This window comes from Colossoma macropomum, unplaced genomic scaffold (genome assembly GCF_904425465.1).
Source record: "Colossoma macropomum unplaced genomic scaffold, Colossoma_macropomum, whole genome shotgun sequence".
NCBI classification, from domain to species: domain Eukaryota; kingdom Metazoa; phylum Chordata; class Actinopteri; order Characiformes; family Serrasalmidae; genus Colossoma; species Colossoma macropomum.
Genome location: NW_023494809.1, coordinates 26,785,410 through 26,812,789, shown reverse-complemented (window position 1 = coordinate 26,812,789; position 27,380 = coordinate 26,785,410). Strand labels below are relative to the sequence as shown.

Genomic DNA, 27,380 nt, shown 5'->3' with positions numbered 1-27,380 from the left:
ACATTTCCTCTAGTCAAAAATTATGTGATGTCTACAAACTGATGGTGCTACTTTCAGTTTGAGGACACAACACTAAGAGAAACTGCAATCTGTAACTCTGCTCTCCTCTTTGTTGGTTTACAGTGGCTCCAAAAAGTATTTGGACATGTTTGCAAGTCGCTTTGTGTGAGTCCGAGTCAAGTATTGAGTCTTTAGTAAAGAATTTTAGTCTTGTTATTAGTTGCAGGTACTGAACTGTACAAAATTGGACTCCTACTAAAACCTGTCAGGGTTAACATGGCTTCAAATAATGAATCTTTAATTACAGACAAACCCTCAGTCTGAAGGACAACACTGAAATGCTGAACACAGTCAATGCAGTATTTAAAGCAACACTACGTAAGTTCTGGGGATTTGGAGACCTCTCTGGTGGAAATATGTAATTGCACGCAACATGTGGAAAAATATTAAGGTTGGTTGTGCTTCGGACCCCCACAAGCGGATGAATCTGACTTTTGCCAGTGTGTTGAAGGAGTATCTGAATATTACTCAACACTTGGTGAAGGACGTGTCTTCAGAGGATGTGAGTGAATTATCTACTATTGATACTCGTGATGAGATGGAATGAAAAGGGTGACTCTGCGGATTCAGGAAATGTTTGAACTGTATTTCTGCACTGTAATATTCAAAGAGAAGGAAACAGATATAGAAACAAAAGATGCACGGTCGAGTTGGTGAACTGCAGAGGGTTAACAGCCAGTTTTCAACAGTATTATCCCGTTATCCTTAAAAACAGCTCCTTGCATTGTGAGGGATTTGCAGTAGCAGTAATAGCGATTCCTCATATTCAAGTTGTGCTTGATTTTCAGCAATCTTTATGTTTTAAATCACTGTATGCCATTTTATTTGTTTGTGAGGTTTTACAAAGTTTTATAGTAACATCTGGATTATCATTTTAAACCAGCATAACGTCCTGAGACCCAGAAAAATTAGTGTGAGAATTTCAATAATTTTAAGATCAAATTTCTAGGGCAGCCATTTTGAAAAGGCAGACCACCTTCTGCAAATGACACCCCATCATTGGAAAGGACAGGATGTCCTCTACATGCCGCACAGGGTTTCGGCACTGTAGCTTAAAAATGTTTTTGACATATCCTGTGAGGACTCATGTCCTCGCAGTTGACAAAAGGTACCAAGTCTTTTGAGGATATGTTGTAATTTGGATGCTGGTATGCCTTCAATCAACAATCAACACCAGACCAGCATAAGCCTGTTTAGGTCAGTATGGAATTCATGCTGGTCTTTGCTGTTTTTTTCAGCAGGGGTTTCCTTTATTGACACTGCAGTTTCAAGTGCAATCAAAACTTTATTCACAATAAAATAAGAATTGTTTTATAAGATCTACTCAAACTATTAAGTCATATGATTGAAAGGCCATGTCAACTGACTTCACTGTGGTGGGTCAAAAGGTTATTTTGACACAATTTACAAGCAGCAAAAACACAGATATAGAAAAATATATAGATATAGAGAAAAATATAGAGAAACATTGTGAAAATACAGAGAAAAAATCTGTAGCTATTCCTACCAGGAAAAGAAGTGCACCCCTTTCAAAAACTGTTAAACATTAGCCATATTATACCGTAAAAATACTGAATTACAGTAGTATCCTGTACTTAAATGCCACTGAACTGTACATTTCTGTAACATTGGATACTGTTAATTTGTTAACTTCCTGCAACACTGCAGCCAGTTCTTAACTGTTTTTGTTTCAGCTAATTTTTTATTTATTTATTTTTTGTTAAGCATTTTACCTAGAGTACTTCAATAAAGTTTACCAAGGATTCAATGTCCACTTAATTTTTGGGGCCTCTTTATGTCAATATATTTACATTGCTTTTTTCTTACCCAGGCACTCTGAATATTGAAGTGCTGGGATTAACATGACAGGAATTAGAAAGAGAAAATGAAAAGTCATGATAAAAACTACAGTAAAAGTCAAAGCGTGGACAACTCCATTGTCTCACATTGAGTGATTCAGCCTTCCACGCCTCAATTAATCAAATACAGTTGTAGATTAGGCATTGTAGTCAACTGGGTAGAGCTTCCATCTCCAAAAGGACACTGGAAACAATCAGTTTAAGTCAGGTTTCTGCTTATTCATGAACAGTGAGATCACATGCCTGGAAGAGCCATATATGGTGACTGTACAAGAAGGGCCGTACCTCTGACAGAAATCCTATTAGGACATAATGGAACACTTTTCTTCACTTTTCTCAGTTCCTCTTTTGCCGCTACAAAAGACCACAGCTTCGCCCTCACTAATCAGTCACTTCTTCTGACGAGACAGAGATCAGGCGAGAAAATGAAAACCAGTGTAGCTGTGATGAGGAGCCTGGCCACCGTAGCAATCATCGCTTTTACCATCTGGACCGTAGCAGGTAGACTGCACTTGATTACAGATATGTTTGATATTGCTGTGATGTTTTATAGTAGTGGACCAACATTTTTGCTGCTACATCAAAATCTGATAACTTGACAACAAAAATGGATCCATACCGAATGGATAAACTAGCTTCACATTAACTTAAGAATTTTTCTGCTTTTCCTGTAAAGTGAGATATGCGACAATATTCCAACAGATTTCTCATTTGTGTTGTGCTTTTCATTCATCGGCTGTGTTTTGGGTTTTTTGCTTATTTAGATGCTGAGAAAGTCAGTCCCTGCTGTGTCTCTGTCTCGAGGTCCAGGGTGGTGGAACCCCTGAAAGCTTTCAGGTTACAGGAGAGTAGCCCTCCATGCATCAAAGCTGTCATGTAAGGACCACTTCTGCAAATTGAAGAGCGTACAGTGCATACCTACAACTACACATGTGCATCTTTAAGATAATTATGTATTCATTGATGTAATAACTTGCTTTTGACAGCCTCGAGACAGAAAAGGGACATTTCTGCATCGATCCAAGACAGGCTTGGGTGCGGAAGAAGATTGAAGAGTTTAGGTAAGCTATATTTTAAAACTGCTGCAAAGTTTACAGACACCACCTTTTCATGTCGCGACAGTCAGTTTCTGATTTTATATGGTTTCTCATTTTTTCTCATTTTAGAAGACAGCAGAACACGACAGAGTCTCCAACCTCTGTGTCACCTCGCCTGACTTTCTCAGCACCACAGAGCTCAACTGAGAGCAGTTAATATCTCAGAAGAAGGACGAGCCAAATCATTACTGCCCTACATCTGCACTCCAACCAGCAATGCAGTGGTTCCTGAATTATACATATGATATGTATGTTTAAAATGGTTAACAAGGCATTTTTTAAATGCTAAGCTAAATTGTATTAATTTATCATATTTATGGGCAGGTTTTCTTTTGAAGCAGATTGTATTTATTTGAATTTGTTGTGGAATTTATTTGAAGATGTTATTATTTATAATTGAAAAGTCAATGAAATTATTTTCCCTGTATTTTTAACCACGACACTGTAAAATTGCCATTAAATGGACAATAAATGTATCAAATTTGAATTGGCATTATGCAATGCTGTACTTGTTTTCTTTTTCAATGGAGGGAAAAAACCTTCCCAGACACTAATGTAGACACTAGACTAAACAAAGTTCGCCATAATTCCAGGGACAACATATCACAGCATATTAACCACTAAAGACTAGACCACAGTCCACAGCTACCTGACGAGTTTGACCTTTTTAGATGGTTATCTTTAGAGTATTAACCCCTTACAAGGCCAGGGCCCAAAGTTTTATTACACACTTCAATAATCTAAGAATAGATCAGACAGTTTTTATTAAAGTCCCTGTAGTTACTGAGTAATAAACCTTAGTATGTAATATACCTGGGATTTTAAGGGGTTATGAGTGAAACTCAACTCAGCATGACGAAACATATAAATTACTCAATAAAGTTTTGAATCCAGTTTGACACAGTGAGGCAGGGCACTCCCTGAAAATTGATTAAAGTCTCCATGTACCGCAATCAGAGACAGAAAAAAAACCTCACTCCATCCCTACTTCTTTATGCTCGATTGGTTTAATATGCGTCAGTTTGAATTCAACCAAACAGTATTAGAAACAGCTGATGCTTCAAGAATATAACAAGTCTCAGTGAAGTCAAAACATAAACAGGCAGAGACAGTGCAGCACTGATGTGAACTGATGTTGAATTCCCTTGTTTTCCTTTGATTTTTTTCAGACTACAGTTCATTTGTTTAGTGTGAAGTGTTCACACCTGTCAGAACAGTAAAAGAACAGTTCGACTGGTCACAACAAAACAAAGTACGCGTAATAGTGAGTGAAAGTAAGCCTTATGTGTGCCTGAATACTGAATTACACTAAAAAATACTGGGCTAAAAAACATCCCAACCTGGGTTATTTGGCTACCCAGTGCTGGGTAAATATAAGACAGAACACAGGCTGGGTTACTTTAACCCAACTGGTTGGTTTAAGTAATTTAACCATTGTGCTAGGTCATTAGAATGACTCAGGAGGAGGATAAGCTGCTTGAATGATCAGTGAATGAGAAAAAACAACCCAACATCCATGACAAAATTAAGAGAGAATTGAGTAAAAAAAGACTCAGAACAGAGTTGTTCAACAACATTCACCAAGCTGACATATCCAATAAAAACAGCTTTTCTAGTTTTAAATATTTTGTTTTTTGATTTATGTTAGTGAGAGCTTTCAAAGCCACACCTTCACCTGATACAGAACAATCTAATTCACATCCCTTCTCCTACTTTTACAAATAGACCCAATGATTTTCCTAGCTTTATTTTAGAACCAGTAAAAAAAGCATCTGTTTTTCCAAGATGTAGAGATAATCTATTATCTGATAACAATTTACTTACATTTTGAGGTTGTACACTAAGGATATTTTCAACAACTGCTTTATCCTTTTGACGCACCAAAAGAGCAGAATCATCTGCATGTAAGAAGATACAACACGTACAGACTGATTTTAGATCTCTGACATATAATAAAAAAATAAGGGTCCCAAAATAGTCCCTTGTGGAACTCTGCATCCCATACTCCTGTGCTCTGAAAAAATCCCATTTACATCAACCATCCGCCTATGATTTTCTGAAAACATTTTAAACACAACTGATTCCATTTTAAGGTCAAACTAGTAAACCCGTTAGCCCTCAACTTACTTAATAAAATGACATAATCAGCTGTATCAAATTCTGTAAATCCCACAAAATATTCTTTCATCTACATCTCTTCTTGTGGGATCAGTTAGATAGAGCAGACATGTATCTGCAGATTTCATATAAGAAACTAGTTTTTGTATCTCACCATTTTTGAGGCATTTGGTACTGTAGCTGCCTGTATGTTAACAATATGAGAAACATAAGGAGTGATGACTTCGACAGCATCTCTAAGAAATCTTACTGGTGTATTATTTAACCTATTAATCTAAATAACATGCTTAGACATGCTTGCTTCATCCCTGCCCTACTGCCGTGTTAGCTAGCTAGCAACAAAAACATTCATAATGCTTGTTATCCGGTTTGTGACTGGACAAGAGTCTTTGTTCTCACCAGTCTTAATAATGATTAGGGTTATTTTATGTGTCTAGAAATTCTAAAGTGAAGTGATACTCTGAGTGAAGCTTCAGTGGTATTACCGAAACCTGGAAGTGAAATACGTTCATGTATGATCTTAATAGCAAATATAAAGATTTATTGCTCAAATTCATCTTCAAATAAGAGCTACTGATTTCTGTATATCCAGCCAAACCCCCTTAATTTTGTATTTGTAGGGTTCTCACTCAATACTATAACACAACATTGAGTCATATTAACATTTGTAACACACTGTAAGCCCTGCAAGGGACCTTTCACGTCATTTTTTCCCGATGATCTGGAAAGAATTTCAATATACATAGGCAAGATATACTTTGCAAAAATATACATATTGGAGGCACTTGGATTTGTGGCTGTGATCCTTCTGAAAAGAATGACATGGTTTTTGTCATTTGTATATAATGCGCAACAAAATCTGGGACCACAGAGTTACAGTTGCTGACATTTTTAACAATATATGGTCATCAGATCAGGCTTATTGTTTAGGGACTCAATTTCAAGCTTTACATCTCAGATCAGTATTGATATCAGTGACCAGAACATTTTGAGCCCAAAGATGAACACTGACGTTCCTGACAAAACCAGTTTCAGATGAAGGCTAGTTCAGGCTCTACTGTGGTGGCTGCAGGTGTAAATACCTTTTTGTCTCTTTTGGCTCCAGCGGGCAGCGGGGTCAGAGCCGAATTTTTCTGTCTTTGAGTAAAATCTACAAATGATAGATGTAAATTATTTACATAATTGCTGCAAGACAAGATGCCAATGCACTCTGATACTTGTTTCCAATGAGCATTACGTGATGTGGGATAGGCATTTTGGACACTTGCTCATAGCAAACCAGAACGACTCTAGTAGGCTGACGAACTGAAAGAGAGAAAGAGAGAGAGAGAGAGAGAGAGAGAGAGAGAGAGAGAGAGAGAGAGAGAGAGGGGCTTTCCAATTTAATAACTCTACAAGCATGAAAGTTTTACGTAATCAAAAGCAAGAAGTGGGTATGCAAAAAAAAAACCAACAGTCATCTAATCTTCAATACAATATCACGGTCAATTTTTAAGCTGTTCACAAGTTACTGGCATGATTTAAATGATTCATATTTCCACTTTTGACTAGTTTGTAAGTGTCCAAGAAATAAGATAAGTAATAAGATCCTTCCTGCTAACAAACTGAAGTCAAGCGTGAAGCTCTTACTCACATTGTTCTTTGATGTATGCACAAAAAAATTTTCATAAGTGAAGTGAAATAGCAATACTAATTCTTTAAAACAAATGCCTTCCATTAAATCATATGTATCGTCATTTGAATTCCTAAGTACTAAAATTTTCAGTGCATTCTTACAGCTACCAGATACGCCAGTTGTGCAGCCAAAGAGGACAAGCAGCACAGCCAAAGCACAAACATTGCTATTCCAACGCAACATGGTTCTCTGTGGTGAGATCAGCAGAGACTTTGTTACACCAAGTAAACTTTATTATTTTTGCTTTGACTGTGACACACATAGACATTAAGTGTCTCATTTTCATGCAAAGTAGGAGTTTTTGCCTTAAATGGATGTAACCATAAGAGTAACAGAAAACTTATATATCTGCAAACCCAATGACCAATAAACAAGCACTCGTGTGTAAATCGGTCCACTTTAGCTGTTGCAGTTTGAAACCAACCGAATCGAATAAAAATGATACAAAAACCCAAACTCTGGTTTGGACTTTAGCACCGAACTAGGTGTGAAAACAGCCTTAATATCAAATCTTCTCAGCACTGAAGAAAAGAAAATGAAGAAAAGAACCTGAAACATATGTTTGACTGAGCAGAAAAAAAAATACTCTATTAGGACGAAATGGAACACATCGTTCATTTTCCTCAGTTCCTGTTTTTGCTGTTACTTGAGACCACAGCTTGGCTCTCAGTACTCAGTCACTTCTTCGGACGAGACAGAGATCAGGTGAGAAAATGAAGACCAGCGTAGCTGTGATGAGGAGCCTGGCCACCGTAGCAATCGTCACTTTTACTATCTGGACCTCAGCAGGTAGACTGCACTTGTTTACAGATATGTTTGCCATTGCTGTGATGTTTTATAGTTGTGGACCAACATTTTTGTTGTTACACCAAAATCTGATAACTTTACAACAGAAATGGACCCATATAGAATAGAATTAACTAGCTTCACATTTGCCTAATGTTAAATGTTAATGTTAATTTTGCTTTTCCTTTAAAGAGAGATAATATTCCGACAGATTTCTCAATTGTGTTGTGCTTTTTATTCATCGGCTGCTTCATGTGTTTTGGGTTTTTTGCTCATTTATATGCCGAGAAAGTCAGTCCCTGCTGTGTCTCTGTCTCGAGCTCCATGGTGGTGGAACCCCTAAAAGCTTTCAGGTTACAGGAGAGGAGCCCTCCATGCGTCAAAGCTGTCATGTAAGGACCACTTCTGCAAATTGAAGAGCAGACAGTGCATACCTACAACTACGCATGTGCATCTTTAAGAAAGATAAATATGTATTCATTGATGTAATAACTTGCTTTTGACAGCCTCGAGACAGAAAAGGGAACTTTCTGCATCGATCCAAACCAGGCTTGGGTGCAGAAGAAGATTGAAGAGTTTAGGTAAGCTATGTTTTAAAAGTGCTGTAAAGTTTACAGACACCACCTTTTCATGTCGCGCCAGTCAGATCCTGATTTTATATGGTTTCTCATTTTTTCTCATTTTAGAAGACAGCAGAAGACAACAGTGTCTCCAACTTCTGTGTCACCTCACGATGATCTGAAAATCACTTCTACCTATACAGGCAAGTTATACTAGGCAAAAATATATGTTAGAGGCACTTGGATTCGTAGGATCACTCTTTTCAGTGATCCTTCTGAAAAGAGTGACGTGGTTTTTGTCATTTGTACATAATGCGCAACAAAATCTGGGACCACAGAGTTACAGTTGCTGACATTTTTAATAATGAATGGTCGGCAGATCAGGCATTATCTATAGAGACTGAATTTCAAGCCTTATCTCTCAGATCAGTATTGATGTCAGTGACCAGAACATGTTGAGCCCAAAGATGAGCACTGACATTCTTAACAAAACTAGTTTCAGATGAAGTCTAGTTCTGGCTCTGCAAAAAAGACTAGCAGTCCTCTGATCCTCAATAAAATACCACAGTCAATTTTTAGGTTGTTGCTTTAAATGATTCATATTTCCACTTTTGACTACAGTTTGTAATAGAAATAAAATAAGTAATAAGATCCTTCCTGCAATCTAACTGAAGTCAAGCGTGAAGCTCTTACTCACATTGTTCTTTGGCGTATGCACAGAAACATTATCAAAAGTGAAGTGAAATAGCAACACTAGATCTTTAAAACAAACACCTTCGTTAAATGCTATGTACCGTCATTTGAATTCCTAAGTACTAAAAATTTCAGTGCAGACTTACAGCTACTAGATACGCCAGTTGTGCAGCCAAAGAGGATGAGCAGCACAGCCAAAGCACAAAGATTGCTATTCCAACGCAACATGGTTCTCTGTGGTGAGATCAGCAGAGACTTTGTTACACCAAGTAAATTTTATAATTATTGCTTTGACTGTGACACACATAGACATTAAGTGTCTCATTTTCATGCAAAGTAGGAGTTTTTGCCTCAAATGGACGTAACCATAAGAGTAACAGAAAACTTATATCCTGGCAAACCTTCTGACCAATAAACAAGCACTCGTGTGTAATTCGGTTCACTTTAGCTGTTGCAGTTTGAAAACAACCAAATCGAATAAAAATGATACAAAACCCAAACTCTGGTTCGGACTGCCTTTGTGAAAACAGCCTTAATATCAAATCTTCTCAGCACTGAAGAAAAGAAAATGAAGTAAAGAACTTGAAAACATCATGTTTGACTGAGCAGAACACATCCTCATTTTCCTCAGTTCCTGTTTATGCCGCTGACTTGAGACCACAGCTTGGCTCTCAGTAATCAGTCACTTCTTTGGACGAGATAGAGATCAGGTGAGAAAATGAAGACCAGCAGCTGTGATGAGGAGCCTGGCTGCTGTAGCAAGGGTCGCTTTTACTATCTGGGCTGTAGCAGGTAGACTGCGCTGATCTACTCCACTTGTTTACAGATACGTTTTCCATTGCTGTGTTGTTTTTGCCGTTACATCAAAATCTGATCATTTGAGAACAGAGATGGTGCCATATTGAACAGAATAAACTAGCTTCGCATCTGCCTAATGTTAAATGTTAATGTGTACCCCTAAAATCTCAGGCTTATTACATACTGCAATTTATTATTCAGTAACTACAGAGACTTCAATGCAAACTAGTTGAGCTGTTCTTAGGTAGCAGTGTGTGATAAAACACTGGGGCAGCGCCACCGCTCTGGCCATTTAAGAGGTTAATTTTGCTTTTCCTATAAAGAGAGATGTGCGGCAATATTCCAACAGATTTCTCATTTGTCTTGTGCTTTTTAATCATTGCCTGCTTCATGTGTTTTGGGTTTTTTGCTCATTTAGGTGCTGAGAAAGTCAGTTCCTGCTGTGTCTCTGTCTCGAGCTCCGTGGTGGTGGAACCCCTAAAATCTTTCAGGTTACAGAAGAGGAACCCTCCATGCATCAAAGCTGTCATGTAAGGACCACTTCTGCAAATTGAAGAGCAGACAGTGCATACCTACAACTACACATGTGCATCTTTAAGAAAGATAAATATGTATTCATTGATGTAATAACTTGCTTTTGACAGCCTCGAGACAGAAAAGGGACATTTCTGCATCGATCCAAACCAGGCTTGGGTGCAGAAGAAGATTGAAGAGTTTAGGTAAGCTATGTTTTAAAAGTGCTGTAAAGTTTACAGACACCACCTTTTCATGTCGCGCCAGTCAAATCCTGATTTTATATGGTTTCTCATTTTTTCTCATTTTAGAAGACAGCAGAAGATGACAGTGTCTCCAACTTCTGTGTCACCTCATGATGATCTGGAAATCACTTCTACCTATACAGGCAAGATATACTAGGCAAAAATATATGTTAGAGGCACTTGGATTCGTAGCTGTGATCCTTCTGAAAAGAGTGACGTGGTTTTTGTCATTTGTACATAATGCGCAACAAAATCTGGGACCACAGAGTTACAGTTGCTGACATTTTTAATAATGAATGGTCGGCAGATCAGGCATTATCTATAGAGACTGAATTTCAAGCCTTATCTCTCAGATCAGTATTGATATCAGTGACCAGAACATTTTGAGCCCAAAGATGAGCACTGACATTCTTAACAAAACTAGTTTCAGATGAAGTCTAGTTCTGGCTCTGCAAAAAAGACTAGCAGTCCTCTGATCCTCAATAAAATACCACAGTCAATTTTTAGGTTGTTGCTTTAAATGATTCATATTTCCACTTTTGACTAGTTTGTGTCCAAGAAATAAGATAAGTAATAAGATCCTTCCTGCAATCTAACTGAAGCGTGAAGCTCTTACTCACATTGTTCTTTGGCGTATGCACAGAAACATCACCAAAAGTGAAATAGCAATACTAGATCTTTAAAACAAACACCTTCGTTAAATGCTATGTACCGTCATTTGAATTCCTAAGTACTAAAATTTCAGTGCAGACTTACAGCTACCAGATATGCCAGTTGTGCAGCCAAAAAGGACGAGCAGCACAGCCAAAGCACAAAGATTGCTATTCCAATGCAACATGGTCCTCTGTGGTGAGATCAGCAGAGACTTTGTTACACCAAGTAAAGTTTATAATTATTGCTTTGACTGTGACACACATAGACATTAAGTGTCTCATTTTCATGCAAAGTAGGAGTTTTTGCCTCAAATGGATGCAACCATAAGAGTAATAGAGCACTTATATCCTGGCAAACCTTCTGACCAATAAACAAGCACTCGTGTGTAATTCGGTCCACTTTAGCTGTTGCAGTGTGAAACCAACCGAATCGAATAAAAATGATACAAAAACCCAAACTCTGGTTCGGACTTTAGCACCGAACTAGGTGTGAAAACAGCCTTAATATCAAATCTTCTCAGCACTGAAGAAAAGAAAATGAAGAAAAGAACCTGAAACATATGTTTGACTGAGCAGAAAAAAAAATACTCTATTAGGACGAAATGGAACACATCGTTCATTTTCCTCAGTTCCTGTTTTTGCTGTTACTTGAGACCACAGCTTGGCTCTCAGTACTCAGTCACTTCTTCGGACGAGACAGAGATCAGGTGAGAAAATGAAGACCAGCGTAGCTGTGATGAGGAGCCTGGCCACCGTAGCAATCGTCACTTTTACTATCTGGACCTCAGCAGGTAGACTGCACTTGTTTACAGATATGTTTGCCATTGCTGTGATGTTTTATAGTTGTGGACCAACATTTTTGTTGTTACACCAAAATCTGATAACTTTACAACAGAAATGGACCCATATAGAATAGAATTAACTAGCTTCACATTTGCCTAATGTTAAATGTTAATGTTAATTTTGCTTTTCCTTTAAAGAGAGATAATATTCCGACAGATTTCTCATTGTGTTGTGCTTTTTATTCATCGGCTGCTTCATGTGTTTTGGGTTTTTTGCTCATTTATATGCCGAGAAAGTCAGTCCCTGCTGTGTCTCTGTCTCGAGCTCCATGGTGGTGGAACCCCTAAAAGCTTTCAGGTTACAGGAGAGGAGCCCTCCATGCGTCAAAGCTGTCATGTAAGGGACCACTTCTGCAAATGAAGAGCAGACAGTGCATACCTACAACTACGCATGTGCATCTTTAAGAAAGATAATTATGTATTCATAACTGTAATAACTTGCTTTGACAGCTTTGAGACAGAAAATGGACATTTCTGCATCGATCCAGAAGAGCCTTGGGTGCAGGAGAAGATTGAAGAGTTTAGGCAAGCTTAACATGTACTTTTTTAAAAGTGTTGTAAAATTTACAGACACCACCTTTCCATGTCGCGCCAACGAGATCCTGATTTTATAAGTTTTCTCATTTTATTAGAAGACAACAAAGGACGACAGTGTCTCCAACCTCTGTGTCACCTCACGATGATCTGAAAATCACTTCTACCTATACAGGCAAGTTATACTAGGCAAAAATATATGTTAGAGACACTTGGATTCGTAGGATCACTCTTTTCAGTGATCCTTCTGAAAAGAGTGACGTGGTTTTTGTCATTTGTACATAATGCGCAACAAAATCTGGGACCACAGAGTTACAGTTGCTGACATTTTTAATAATGAATGGTCGGCAGATCAGGCATTATCTATAGAGACTGAATTTCAAGCCTTATCTCTCAGATCAGTATTGATGTCAGTGACCAGAACATGTTGAGCCCAAAGATGAGCACTGACATTCTTAACAAAACTAGTTTCAGATGAAGTCTAGTTCTGGCTCTGCAAAAAAGACTAGCAGTCCTCTGATCCTCAATAAAATACCACAGTCAATTTTTAGGTTGTTGCTTTAAATGATTCATATTTCCACTTTTGACTACAGTTTGTAATAGAAATAAAATAAGTAATAAGATCCTTCCTGCAATCTAACTGAAGTCAAGCGTGAAGCTCTTACTCACATTGTTCTTTGACGTATGCACAGAAACATTATCAAAAGTGAAGTGAAATAGCAACACTAGATCTTTAAAACAAACACCTTCGTTAAATGCTATGTACCGTCATTTGAATTCCTAAGTACTAAAAATTTCAGTGCAGACTTACAGCTACCAGATACGCCAGTTGTGCAGCCAAAGAGGATGAGCAGCACAGCCAAAGCACAAAGATTGCTATTCCAACGCAACATGGTTCTCTGTGGTGAGATCAGCAGAGACTTTGTTACACCAAGTAAAGTTTATAATTATTGCTTTGACTGTGACACACATAGACATTAAGTGTCTCATTTTCATGCAAAGTAGGAGTTTTTGCCTCAAATGGACGTAACCATAAGAGTAACAGAAAACTTATATCCTGGCAAACCTTCTGACCAATAAACAAGCACTCGTGTGTAATTCGGTTCACTTTAGCTGTTGCAGTTTGAAAACAACCAAATCGAATAAAAATGATACAAAACCCAAACTCTGGTTCGGCCTTTGTGAAAACAGCCTTAATATCAAATCTTCTCAGCACTGAAGAAAAGAAAATGAAGTAAAGAACTTGAAACATATGTTTGACTGAGCAGAACACATCCTCATTTTCCTCAGTTCCTGTTTATGCCGCTACTTGAGACCACAGCTTGGCTCTCAGTAATCAGTCACTTCTTTGGACGAGATAGAGATCAGGTGAGAAAATGAAGACCAGCAGCTGTGATAAGGAACCTGGCTGCTGTAGCAAGGGTCGCTTTTACTATCTGGGCTGTAGCAGGTAGACTGCGCTGATCTACTCCACTTGTTTACAGATACGTTTTCCATTGCTGTGTTGTTTTTGCCGTTACATCAAAATCTGATCATTTGAGAACAGAGATGGTGCCATATTGAACAGAATAAACTAGCTTCGCATCTGCCTAATGTTAAATGTTAATGTGTACCCCTAAAATCTCAGGCTTATTACATACTGCAATTTATTATTCAGTAACTACAGAGACTTCAATGCAAACTAGTTGAGCTGTTCTTAGGTAGCAGTGTGTGATAAAACACTGGGGCAGCGCCACCGCTCTGGCCATTTAAGAGGTTAATTTTGCTTTTCCTATAAAGAGAGATGTGCGGCAATATTCCAACAGATTTCTCATTTGTGTTGTGCTTTTTAATCATTGCCTGCTTTATATGTTTTGGGTTTTTTGCTCATTTAGGTGCTGAGAAAGTCAGTTCCTGCTGTGTCTCTGTCTCGAGCTCCGTGGTGGTGGAACCCCTAAAATCTTTCAGGTTACAGAAGAGGAACCCTCCATGCATCAAAGCTGTCATGTAAGGACCACTTCTGCAAATTGAAGAGCAGACAGTGCATACCTACAACTACACATGTGCATCTTTAAGAAAGATAAATATGTATTCATTGATGTAATAACTTGCTTTTGACAGCCTCGAGACAGAAAAGGGAACTTTCTGCATCGATCCAAACCAGGCTTGGGTGCAGAAGAAGATTGAAGAGTTTAGGTAAGCTATGTTTTAAAAGTGCTGTAAAGTTTACAGACACCACCTTTTCATGTCGCGCCAGTCAAATCCTGATTTTATATGGTTTCTCATTTTTTCTCATTTAGAAGACAGCAGAAGATGACAGTGTCTCCAACTTCTGTGTCACCTCATGATGATCTGGAAATCACTTCTACCTATACAGGCAAGATATACTAGGCAAAAATATATGTTAGAGGCACTTGGATTCGTAGCTGTGATCCTTCTGAAAAGAGTGACGTGGTTTTTGTCATTTGTACATAATGCGCAACAAAATCTGGGACCACAGAGTTACAGTTGCTGACATTTTTAATAATGAATGGTCGGCAGATCAGGCATTATCTATAGAGACTGAATTTCAAGCCTTATCTCTCAGATCAGTATTGATATCAGTGACCAGAACATTTTGAGCCCAAAGATGAGCACTGACATTCTTAACAAAACTAGTTTCAGATGAAGTCTAGTTCTGGCTCTGCAAAAAAGACTAGCAGTCCTCTGATCCTCAATAAAATACCACAGTCAATTTTTAGGTTGTTGCTTTAAATGATTCATATTTCCACTTTGACTAGTTTGTGTCCAAGAATAAGATAAGTAATAAGATCCTTCCTGCAACTAACTGAAGTCACGTGAAGCTCTTACTCACATTGTTCTTTGGCGTATGCACAGAAAAAATTTCACAAAAGTGAAATAGCAATACTAATCTTTAAAACAAACGCCTTCGTTAAATCATATGTACCGTCATTTGAATTCCTAAGTACTAAAATTTCAGTGCACTCTTACAGCTACCAGATACGCCAGTTGTGCAGCCAAAGAGGACAAGCAGCACAGCCAAAGCACAAACATTGCTATTCCAACGCAACATGGTTCTCTGTGGTGAGATCAGCAGAGACTTTGTTACACCAAGTAAACTTTATTATTATTTGCTTTGACTGTGACACACATAGACATTAAGTGTCTCATTTTCATGCAAAGTAGGAGTTTTTGCCTCAAATGGATGTAACCATAAGAGTAACAGAACACTTATATCCTGGCAAACCCAATGACCAATAAACAAGCACTCGTGTGTAATCGGTCCACTTTAGCTGTTGCAGTGTGAAACCAACCGAATCGAATAAAAATGATACAAAAACCCAAACTCTGGTTCGGACTTTAGCACCGAACTAGGTGTGAAAACAGCCTTAATATCAAATCTTCTCAGCACTGAAGAAAAGAAAATGAAGAAAAGAACCTGAAACATATGTTTGACTGAGCAGAAATACTCTATTAGGATGTAATGGAACACATCGTTCATTTTCCTCAGTTCCTGTTTTTGCTGTTACTTGAGACCACAGCTTGGCTCTCAGTACTCAGTCACTTCTTCGGACGAGACAGAGATCAGGTGAGAAAATGAAGACCAGCGTAGCTGTGATGAGGAGCCTGGCCACCGTAGCAATCGTCACTTTTACTATCTGGACCTCAGCAGGTAGACTGCACTTGTTTACAGATATGTTTGCCATTGCTGTGATGTTTTATAGTTGTGGACCAACATTTTTGTTGTTACACCAAAATCTGATAACTTTACAACAGAAATGGACCCATATAGAATAGAATTAACTAGCTTCACATTTGCCTAATGTTAAATGTTAATGTTAATTTTGCTTTTCCTTTAAAGAGAGATAATATTCCGACAGATTTCTCAATTGTGTTGTGCTTTTTATTCATCGGCTGCTTCATGTGTTTTGGGTTTTTTGCTCATTTATATGCCGAGAAAGTCAGTCCCTGCTGTGTCTCTGTCTCGAGCTCCATGGTGGTGGAACCCCTAAAAGCTTTCAGGTTACAGGAGAGGAGCCCTCCATGCGTCAAAGCTGTCATGTAAGGACCACTTCTGCAAATTGAAGAGCAGACAGTGCATACCTACAACTACGCATGTGCATCTTTAAGAAAGATAAATATGTATTCATTGATGTAATAACTTGCTTTTGACAGCCTCGAGACAGAAAAGGGAACTTTCTGCATCGATCCAAACCAGGCTTGGGTGCAGAAGAAGATTGAAGAGTTTAGGTAAGCTATGTTTTAAAAGTGCTGTAAAGTTTACAGACACCACCTTTTCATGTCGCGCCAGTCAGATCCTGATTTTATATGGTTTCTCATTTTTTCTCATTTTAGAAGACAGCAGAAGACAACAGTGTCTCCAACTTCTGTGTCACCTCACGATGATCTGAAAATCACTTCTACCTATACAGGCAAGTTATACTAGGCAAAAATATATGTTAGAGACACTTGGATTCGTAGGATCACTCTTTTCAGTGATCCTTCTGAAAAGAGTGACGTGGTTTTTGTCATTTGTACATAATGCGCAACAAAATCTGGGACCACAGAGTTACAGTTGCTGACATTTTTAATAATGAATGGTCGGCAGATCAGGCATTATCTATAGAGACTGAATTTCAAGCCTTATCTCTCAGATCAGTATTGATGTCAGTGACCAGAACATGTTGAGCCCAAAGATGAGCACTGACATTCTTAACAAAACTAGTTTCAGATGAAGTCTAGTTCTGGCTCTGCAAAAAAGACTAGCAGTCCTCTGATCCTCAATAAAATACCACAGTCAATTTTTAGGTTGTTGCTTTAAATGATTCATATTTCCACTTTTGACTACAGTTTGTAATAGAAATAAAATAAGTAATAAGATCCTTCCTGCAATCTAACTGAAGTCAAGCGTGAAGCTCTTACTCACATTGTTCTTTGGCGTATGCACAGAAACATTATCAAAAGTGAAGTGAAATAGCAACACTAGATCTTTAAAACAAACACCTTCGTTAAATGCTATGTACCGTCATTTGAATTCCTAAGTACTAAAAATTTCAGTGCACTCTTACAGCTACCAGATACGCCAGTTGTGCAGCCAAAGAGGACGAGCAGCACAGCCAAAGCACAAAGATTGCTATTCCAACGCAACATGGTTCTCTGTGGTGAGATCAGCAGAGACTTTGTTACACCAAGTAAATTTTATAATTATTGCTTTGACTGTGACACACATAGACATTAAGTGTCTCATTTTCATGCAAAGTAGGAGTTTTTGCCTCAAATGGATGTAACCATAAGAGTAACAGAGCACTTATATCCTGGCAAACCTTCTGACCAATAAACAAGCACTCGTGTGTAATTCGGTTCACTTTAGCTGTTGCAGTTTGAAAACAACCAAATCGAATAAAAATGATACAAAACCCAAACTCTGGTTCGGCTTTAGCACCCTTTGTGAAAACAGCCTTAATATCAAATCTTCTCAGCACTGAAGAAAAGAAATGAAGTAAAGAACTTGAAACATATGTTTGACTGAGCAGAACACATCCTCATTTTCCTCAGTTCCTGTTTATGCCGCTACTTGAGACCACAGCTTGGCTCTCAGTAATCAGTCACTTCTTTGGACGAGATAGAGATCAGGTGAGAAAATGAAGACCAGCAGCTGTGATGAGGAACCTGGCTGCTGTAGCAAGGGTCGCTTTTACTATCTGGGCTGTAGCAGGTAGACTGCGCTGATCTACTCCACTTGTTTACAGATACGTTTTCCATTGCTGTGTTGTTTTTGCCGTTACATCAAAATCTGATCATTTGAGAACAGAGATGGTGCCATATTGAACAGAATAAACTAGCTTCGCATCTGCCTAATGTTAAATGTTAATGTGTACCCCTAAAATCTCAGGCTTATTACATACTGCAATTTATTATTCAGTAACTACAGAGACTTCAATGCAAACTAGTTGAGCTGTTCTTAGGTAGCAGTGTGTGATAAAACACTGGGGCAGCGCCACCGCTCTGGCCATTTAAGAGGTTAATTTTGCTTTTCCTATAAAGAGAGATGTGCGGCAATATTCCAACAGATTTCTCATTTGTCTTGTGCTTTTTAATCATTGCCTGCTTCATGTGTTTTGGGTTTTTTGCTCATTTAGGTGCTGAGAAAGTCAGTTCCTGCTGTGTCTCTGTCTCGAGCTCCGTGGTGGTGGAACCCCTAAAATCTTTCAGGTTACAGAAGAGGAACCCTCCATGCATCAAAGCTGTCATGTAAGGACCACTTCTGCAAATTGAAGAGCAGACAGTGCATACCTACAACTACAAATGTGCATCTTTAAGAAAGATAAATATGTATTCATTGATGTAATAACTTGCTTTTGACAGCCTCGAGACAGAAAAGGGACATTTCTGCATCGATCCAAGACAGCCTTGGCTGTGGAAGAAGATTGAAGAGTTTAGGTAAGCTATGTTTTAAAAGTGCTGTAAAGTTTACAGACACCACCTTTTCATGTCGCGCCAGTCAAAACCTGATTTTATATGGTTTCTCATTTTTTCTCATTTTAGAAGACAGCAGAAGATGACAGTGTCTCCAACTTCTGTGTCACCTCACGATGATCTGGAAATCACTTCTACCTATACAGGCAAGATATACTAGGCAAAAATATATGTTAGAGGCACTTGGATTCGTAGCTGTGATCCTTCTGAAAAGAGTGACGTGGTTTTTGTCATTTGTACATAATGCGCAACAAAATCTGGGACCACAGAGTTACAGCTGCTGACATTTTTAATAATGAATGGTCGGCAGATCAGGCATTATCTATAGAGACTGAATTTCAAGCCTTATCTCTCAGATCAGTATTGATATCAGTGACCAGAACATTTTGAGCCCAAAGATGAACACTGACGTTCCTGACAAAACCAGTTTCAGATGAAATCTAGTTCTGGCTCTGCAAAAAAGACTAGCAGTCCTCTGATCCTCAATAAATACCACAGTCAATTTTTAGGTTGTTGCTTTAAATGATTCACATTTCCACTTTTGACTAGTTTGTGTCCAAGAAATAAGATAAGTAATAAGATCCTTCCTGCAATCTAACTGAAGTCAAGCGTGAAGCTCTTACTCACATTGTTCTTTGGCGTATGCACAGAAACATCACCAAAAGTGAAGTAGCAATACTAGATCTTTAAAACAAACACCTTCGTTAAATGCTATGTACCGTCATTTGAATTCCTAAGTACTAAAATTTCAGTGCAGACTTACAGCTACCAGATATGCCAGTTGTGCAGCCAAAAAGGACGAGCAGCACAGCCAAAGCACAAAGATTGCTATTCCAATGCAACATGGTCCTCTGTGGTGAGATCAGCAGAGACTTTGTTACACCAAGTAAAGTTTATAATTATTGCTTTGACTGTGACACACATAGACATTAAGTGTCTCATTTTCATGCAAAGTAGGAGTTTTTGCCTCAAATGGATGCAACCATAAGAGTAATAGAGCACTTATATCCTGGCAAACCTTCTGACCAATAAACAAGCACTCGTGTGTAATTCGGTCCACTTTAGCTGTTGCAGTGTGAAACCAACCGAATCGAATGAAAATGATACAAAAACCCAAACTCTGGTTCGGACTTTAGCACCGAACTAGGTGTGAAAACAGCCTTAATATCAAATCTTCTCAGCACTGAAGAAAAGAAAAAGAAAAAAAAGAACTAGAAAATGCCCGGTAGAGCCACATGTTTGACTGAGCAGAAAAGATGGTCGTACCTCTGACAGAAATACTCTCTATTAGGACGAAATGGAACACATCTTCATTTTCCTCAGTTCCTATTTTTGCCGTAACTTGAGACCACAGCTTGGCTCTCAGTAATCAGTCACTTCTTTGGACGAGATATAAATCAGGTGAGAAAATGAAGACCAGCGGCTGTGATGAGGAACCTGGCTGCCGTAGCAATCGTCTGCACTGTAGCAGGTAGACTGCGCTGATCTACTCCACTTGTTTACAGATATGTTTTTCATTGCTGTGATGTTTTTGCCGTTACAACAAAACCTGATAATATGAAAACAGAAATGGTCCCATATTGAACAGAATAAACTAGCTTTGCATCAGCCTAATGTTAAATGTTAATGTTTACCCCATAAAATCTCAGGCTTATTACATACTGCAATTTATTATTCAGTAACTACAGGGACTTCAATGCAAACTAGTTGAGCTGTTAGGTAGCAGTGTGTGATAAAACACTGGGGCAGCGCCACCGCTCTGGCCATTTAAGAGGTTAATTTTGCTTTTCCTATAAAGAGAGATGTGCGGCAATATTCCAACAGATTTCTCATTTGTCTTGTGCTTTTTAATCATTGCCTGCTTCATGTGTTTTGGGTTTTTTGCTCATTTAGGTGCTGAGAAAGTCAGTTCCTGCTGTGTCTCTGTCTCGAGCTCCGTGGTGGTGGAACCCCTAAAAGCTTTCAGGTTACAGGAGAGGAACCCTCCATGCGTCAAAGCTGTCATGTAAGGACCACTTCTGCAAACTGAAGAGCAGACAGTGCATACCTACAACTACACATGTGCATCTTTAAGAAAGATAAATATGTATTCATTGATGTAATAGCTTGCTTTTGACAGCCTCGAGACAGAAAAGGGACATTTCTGCATCGATCCAAACCAGGCTTGGGTGCAGAAGAAGATTGAAGAGTTTAGGTAAGCTATGTTTTAAAAGTGCTGTAAAGTTTACAGACACCACCTTTTCATGTCGCGCCAGTCAAATCCTGATTTTATATGGTTTCTCATTTTTTCTCATTTTAGAAGACAGCAGAAGATGACAGTGTCTCCAACTTCTGTGTCACCTCATGATGATCTGGAAATCACTTCTACCTATATAGGCAAGATATACTAGGCAAAAATATATGTTAGAGGCACTTGGATTCGTAGCTGTGATCCTTCTGAAAAGAGTGACATGGTTTTTGTCATTTGTACATAATGCGCAACAAAATCTGGGACCACAGAGTTACAGCTGCTGACATTTTTAATAATGAATGGTCAGCAGACTTTATCTTTGGAGACTCAATAAAGGCTTTATTCAGTGCCTGAATTTATTAGGAATTCATGTGTTAATTAAGCATACAAAATGAAGGCTCTGTAAGTTTCATTCTATTCATGCAATTTATGATTACCTATGTCACACTGCAATGTCATACTGTTACAACAGAAACATAAACTGTTGTATGTTCAATAAACTGTAAACTAGTTTATTTACTAAAAATAGGCATTTGATTTAATTAAAACTGTGAATTATCTTAATATATGCCAGTTATTCTGAGAAATACCACCTTCAGAAAATGAAAATGTGTTTCCCATTACACATCTATTATTCTTTTTTAAAAATGTGCTATATCTAAATGTTTTATTAATGGAAACACAGCATTTTGCAATGTAACACTTCAACTGTTTCCGCGGCTGGAAATTACTGCTATTTTTCTTCACCAGTAAATGGCAGTAATTGCGTTAAATGCTATATGTAAAGCGGCCATAGAGTCTTGAGTGAATATCTCTAGTACAACGTTTAAGAGCAGCGAATGAAAATAATTGAAATAACAAAAAAAAATCAATATTTCTCTTTTCACCTGTTTGCAATATTTCGCGTTTTTCTTACTTTTAAAGGTGAGTTATGCATATGCATACTGTATTATATACGGAATTTACATCACAGATATAATATTTACACGTGGTATTGTTGCCTGTGTTGTGACTGCTAGTATGTTCGTGCCTCACCTCTTTTTAGACTAAGGTGTAAAACATGCAGCTGTTATCTGTGGTGAAACAGAACGGATTTGCAGGAACTATTATTTCTAAATTCGTTATAAAGTAGCTTAAATATCTGGTTTGGTGCTTAGTTATTTGCAATAAACCTTTTTGGATTTAACAGTAAGGTGTTTGTGTTTCTCACGAGCGTCGTGTGATTGTAGTAATATGTGGCGTCAGGCACGTCTATTCTGTCTGGTTAAAATCACATGTTAATTTATGCTGCTTGGTTCATTTGTTATCCTCCTTTGACAGGGACTCTTATTGTGAAGGGCTATGTGTGCGGTGGCAGTGCTTCACAGGGCCTAGTAGTAAACAGACTGAGTCGAGACAGCGAGAGGGCGCTAACTGCGCTTAGCCGAGCGCTAACCTAGCGCCATATTCTCCCCTTTCTTTTGTGCTCCGTTCTGAGTTTTTCAGTAAAGCTGAGTCACAGACTCGACCTTCAGCTTGTGTGAGTTATTTGGAAACACCGCTGCAGTATGAATATCTTTGTGACTTTAATTAGCGAGCGGTTCTGTCCGTTATACAGATGTTTGTGGAACTACAGAACCAATATGTATTGGTTTCTCTTCATTTTCCGTGTTACAGTGACACGTTCACGTGCTCCGTTTCTGTGTATTGTGTAGAAGTCCTAAAATGATAATAAAATATGCTTTTTTATTCCTGTGAATTTCGTCAATGTCATGTTTTCATATGAGCCATATTGTAGCTACTTATCCTTCATCACTGTTCTTGAGAGGGCAAAAGAATGACCGTCAGTTTGGTAAGTAAAATGATTAACCCTTGCTATTTTATTAGCTCATGAACTCATCATGAAGAATTAGTATATAATCAGTAATAAATAAACTTAATCAATAAATTAAAAAAAATAAATTATTCAATAAATAAATTGTGATTCGCTCGTCACTTTCAGGGGCACAAACATGAATTCATTATGAAGAATCAGTATTTAATGAGTAATAAATTGTGACTGGTTCATCACTTTACTTTAGGGGGCACAAACATTATGAATTCATCATGAGTTATCAGTAATCACTGCTTTCTTTATAGTGAATTGAGAATTGACACTGCACAGTTTTGTATTTTTCTCACTCTGACACACCTCAACCAGCACATCAGGAGCTTGTAAATTAGCAATTGAGTTCAATCAGGTGTACTAGATCTGGGAAAGCACAAAAATGTGCATACAATTAAGGATTCTTATGACCCCAGGAGAAAGACACTCCAATAATTAACTCATTTCTGAGTTCAGTGGTAACTGTAGGCTAAACTATTCCCTCATGAGGCTCTGTGCATCAATACAGGAGTTAAAACGTCATATTATTAACATGAATAACATTAATTTTACTAAACAGTCACTAGGTGGGTAGAAACAGACAAGGTAACATAAAAAATCAAAAACAATAAACTCAAGACCTGACAGATAGAAACAGGCAAATACAAGGGCTGCTTACACAACATGAAGAAGAAGAAGGACAAGATGATCAGAGGATGGAGCTATAAAAAAAACAGTTGACTTAGTCATAATATTGCAGAGCACTGTGTCTCAGGGGGATCTTGTGACAACATTAATTAACACATGAATTCCTAATGAATTCAGGCACTGAATAAAGCCTTTATTACCTTCAACTTCATTCATTAGTACATGCGTTAGCAATTTAGTCTTGTGGTTGTTAATATATGACTTATTCATTTGTTCCTGATTAATGACTCATTACTTTCTGATTAGTTATTCATTAGTAAATGCCTTAATTACTGCCAGTTCATGTACCCTTATTATAAAGTGTTACCCTATTATTTTATCATATTTATAGGCAGTTTTTCTTTTGAAGCAGATGGTATTTATTAGAATTTCATGTGGGGTTATTTTGAAGATGTAATTATTTACAATTGAAAAGTCAATGAAATTAGTTCTCCTGTATTTTAAAACACCACACATTGTAAAATTGCTATTAAATGAATTAAATCTGAATTAGCATTACGCAATGCTGTACCTGTTTTCTTGTTCAGTGGAGGGATAAAACCTTCCAAGACACAACTAACGTAGACACAAGTTATCGTCATGGTTTTCTTCAGAGTATCAACCCCTTACACAGTCAGGGCCCGCCAGTGTCCCAAAGCTTTAATACACACTTCAGTAATCTAAGAATAGCTCAACCAATTTGCATTAAAGTCCCTGTAGTTACTGAATAATAAGCCTTAGTAAGTAATAAGCCTGGGATTTTAAGGGGTTATGAGAGAAACTCAACATAGCATGATGAAACATGTAATAAACTGTTTTGAATCTGGTTTGACAGTGAGGCAGTTGAGGCACCACGGTGGTGCTAGGGGGTGCTAAGGCGTCCCCTGAAAGTTGTTCAGCACCCCCTTTAGCATGAAAAATGTTCCATTTGCCTCCATTAAACAACCCATTTTTGTTTTAACTTTTATTAGGCCATCACAGTATAGAGCCCAGATTTATGGCTCACTTACATTCGTACTAAAATGTATTGTAACAATATATTGTGAGTTTAATTAAAATAAATGTCTCCATGTACCACAACCAGAAACATAAAAATAAACCTCACTTCATCTCTACTTCTTTATGCTTGATTGGTTTAATACACGTCAGTTTGAATTTAACCAAACAGCTTGCTGATGTCTGGCCCAACCTATCAAAAATAAGCTCTGTGGTCTGTGTGACGAAATAAATTGTTGTTGCTCTTCTGCTGTTTTTAGGAACAACTCATGCTGCAAGAACAAAACGGGCCTCAGTAAAGAGTCTAAAGTTAAACAGACTGATTACACAGACAGTGCAGCACTGACGTGCACTGATCTTGAATTCACTTGTTTGCTCTGGACCGCTCCTATCAGCAGCAAACTGAAACACAGAGAGCTGCAATTTTTTGCAGACTACAGTTAATTCGTTTGTTATGCACCAGAGTATGAGTCAACTCGTCCCACCTGTCACACTAAAGAACAAGTTCAGAACAAAACAAAGTAGGTGTGAAAGCCTTATGTGTGCCTGAATACTGAATTACACTCTAAAAATACTTCGCTGAAAACAACCTAACCTGGGTTATTTGGCAACCCAGCACTGGGTAAATACTGTTTTATTTCAACCCAACTGGTTGGTTTAAGTACTTGTGCTGGATCGTTAGAATGACCCAGGAGGATAAGCTGCATAAATGATAAGTGAGTGAGAAAAAAACAGGGGGGAACCTTCAGGGCCCTCTATGCCCTCAGAGAGGGCCTAAGATATTCTAAAAATAATATTTTAAAATAGAGCAGTTTTAGTTTTATCTGATCATATTTTGACAAGCAACATCTAAAACATTCAAATCTAAGCACATAAATCCTTTAAATTTGCCTATTCAATTTGTACTGGACTGTTAAAGGATTTCCTTTGTCTCCCCCGATCAGAATTTTGCTATATCTGCTGTTGCTGGAAAGAATGTTGGTGATTGGTGGTCCTGCTATAAATTTACAGAGGGCCAAGCAATAGTAATTCAATGAGAGACCAATTTCAAATGACAGAAAAATTGGGGGACAAAGCTAGCAATGAAAAAGCTAGCTAGCTTGTTGGTTCATGATGGAAGCCGAGAGTGACGTTACAGCGAGTGAGTGAGGTATGAATTTATTATCCATACTGTTTTCTATATTAACTTTTAATGAAAAGTTGTAGTTAATCGGCAAAGGGCGACCTACACCAGAGCTTAGTTTGGTGCAAAAGAAGCTTTTGAGAGGCATTTCAACTCCAGCAATTACACCATGCTACCGCTGGATGACAGGATCGACCAAGGAGCAAACGCTCTGCTGGGACTCCTTGCTGTTGGGCTCTGAGAGGGGATCTCGGGCCAGAGATGGATTTTGTGATTTAGGAAGTTTATTATTAAGTCTGCCCATCGCTCTTAGAATGGCTGAGATGCTGATGTGTCTGATGCTCATGGCTGCTTGGCTGTGTGTGCTGTCATGATGTGAAGGCTTGGAAGAAATGCTGCTGGTTTTGTGGTAGGAGGCTGTGACTGTCATGCATTTCCTGAAAAGCACACAAAGCTTGTATGATGATGCAAATATTTGTAAGGAGGATTTACATTTCAGAGAGCCAAGATTTTAGAGGCACGGTTCACTACTGAAAAAAACAGCCCAACATCCATGATGAAATTAACTCAGCATTAAGTAAAAAAAGACTACAGAAATTCTAATGACCCAGCACAATGGAGCCTATCTCAACGGTCATTTGGTGGAAGGCAAGAAACACACTGGACAGGTCGCCAGTCCATCACAGGGCAGACGCACAGAAAAACACATTCACACACACACACATACACTCACACCTAGGGGCAACTTAGCTTCAGCTGGCCTGATTGCATGTCTTTGGACTGTGGGAGGAAACCAGAGCAGCCTTTGCTTGTTTCTGAGTCGAACCTGTATACTATGAGGTTACCACGTATATAAAGTGACCCTGAACTAAAGCTGCGGCCAACATTCGCAAAGCTTCTCTAGCGTTAAATATTTTATTTTTTTATTTATTTTAGCAAGGGCTTTCAAAGCCATACCTTCACCTGACACAGAACCAACTAATTCACATCCAAGACTGTTTACACTTGTTTTTGTAGTAAATATACCTTCTCCTACTTTTACAAATAGGCCTGATGATTTAACCAGCCTTATTTTAGAACCAAAACAAGAGCCTCTGTTTTTCCAAGATGTAGAGATAATCTATTATCTGATGACAATTTGCTCACATTTTGAAATTGTGCACTAAGCATATTTTCAGCAACTGCTTTATCCTTATGAGACACCAAAAGAGCAGAATCATCTAGAGACTACATGTACAGACTGATTTTATATTGTTGACGTAAAATAAAAAAAAACAAGAGTCCCAAATACTCCAACCTGGAATTCCACATCCCATGCTCTGAAAAGATCCCATTACATCAACCACCCATCTACGATTTTTTAAACACAACTGAATCCATTTTAGGGTCAAGCTAGTAAAACCCACAGCCCTTAACTTAGTTAATACAATTACATGATCAACTGCATCAAATTCTGTAAATTCAACAAAACCATCTTTCAGAATTTTCCTTCATCTACATCTCTTCTTATGGAATCAGCTAGATAGAGCAGGCATGTTTCTGCAGAATGGGATTTTCAAAAACCTGACTGTAGTTCATATAAGAAACTAGTTTCTGTATCTCACCATTCTGA

General features: G+C 38.2%; 2 protein-coding genes across 8 annotated transcripts; both read left to right on the top strand.

Annotated features, from left to right (window-relative positions):
• The first annotated feature begins 2,317 nt into the window (after positions 1-2,317).
• LOC118798961 (eotaxin-like) lies at positions 2,318-3,512 on the top strand. Its single transcript, XM_036558602.1, has 4 exons — positions 2,318-2,420; positions 2,684-2,795; positions 2,906-2,980; positions 3,086-3,512. Exons 1-4 carry the CDS (start codon positions 2,345-2,347, stop codon positions 3,171-3,173), a joined length of 351 nt encoding a protein of 116 aa, XP_036414495.1. The 5' UTR covers positions 2,318-2,344; the 3' UTR covers positions 3,174-3,512.
• Positions 3,513-7,005: 3,493 nt separating this feature from the next.
• Positions 7,006-21,290, top strand: LOC118798759. 7 transcript variants are annotated; one of them, XM_036558302.1, is made up of 16 exons: positions 7,066-7,598; positions 7,888-7,987; positions 8,102-8,176; positions 8,282-8,358; positions 10,065-10,176; positions 10,291-10,365; positions 10,471-10,547; positions 14,308-14,419; positions 14,534-14,608; positions 16,769-16,845; positions 18,553-18,664; positions 18,779-18,853; positions 18,959-19,035; positions 20,783-20,894; positions 21,009-21,083; positions 21,189-21,290. In XM_036558302.1, the coding sequence occupies exons 1-16, from the start codon at positions 7,523-7,525 to the stop codon at positions 21,277-21,279; spliced, it is 1,398 nt and encodes a 465-aa protein (XP_036414195.1). In that variant the 5' UTR covers positions 7,066-7,522; the 3' UTR covers positions 21,280-21,290. The 7 variants fall into 7 exon arrangements, with proteins under 7 accessions (XP_036414196.1, XP_036414193.1, XP_036414192.1 ...); XM_036558300.1 differs by lacking the exon at positions 16,769-16,845 and adding an exon at positions 14,713-14,789 and having other exon boundaries at positions 7,013-7,987; XM_036558299.1 differs by having other exon boundaries at positions 7,018-7,987.
• The last annotated feature ends 6,090 nt before the right edge of the window (positions 21,291-27,380 follow it).

Excerpts from the sequence above, each read along its gene's own strand:
- LOC118798961 (XM_036558602.1), top strand. The coding sequence starts at position 2,345 with ATGAAAACCAGTGTAGCTGTGATGAGGAGCCTGGCCACCGTAGCAATC. Across the intron at positions 2,421-2,683 it reads TACCATCTGGACCGTAGCAG|ATGCTGAGAAAGTCAGTCCC; the intron begins GTAGACTGCACT and ends TTGCTTATTTAG. Across the intron at positions 2,796-2,905 it reads CCATGCATCAAAGCTGTCAT|CCTCGAGACAGAAAAGGGAC; the intron begins GTAAGGACCACT and ends TGCTTTTGACAG.
- LOC118798759 (XM_036558300.1), top strand. The coding sequence starts at position 7,749 with ATGTTAAATGTTAATGTTAATTTTGCTTTTCCTTTAAAGAGAGATAAT. Across the intron at positions 18,665-18,778 it reads CCATGCATCAAAGCTGTCAT|CCTCGAGACAGAAAAGGGAC; the intron begins GTAAGGACCACT and ends TGCTTTTGACAG. Across the intron at positions 19,036-20,782 it reads AATCACTTCTACCTATACAG|GTGCTGAGAAAGTCAGTTCC; the intron begins GCAAGATATACT and ends TTGCTCATTTAG.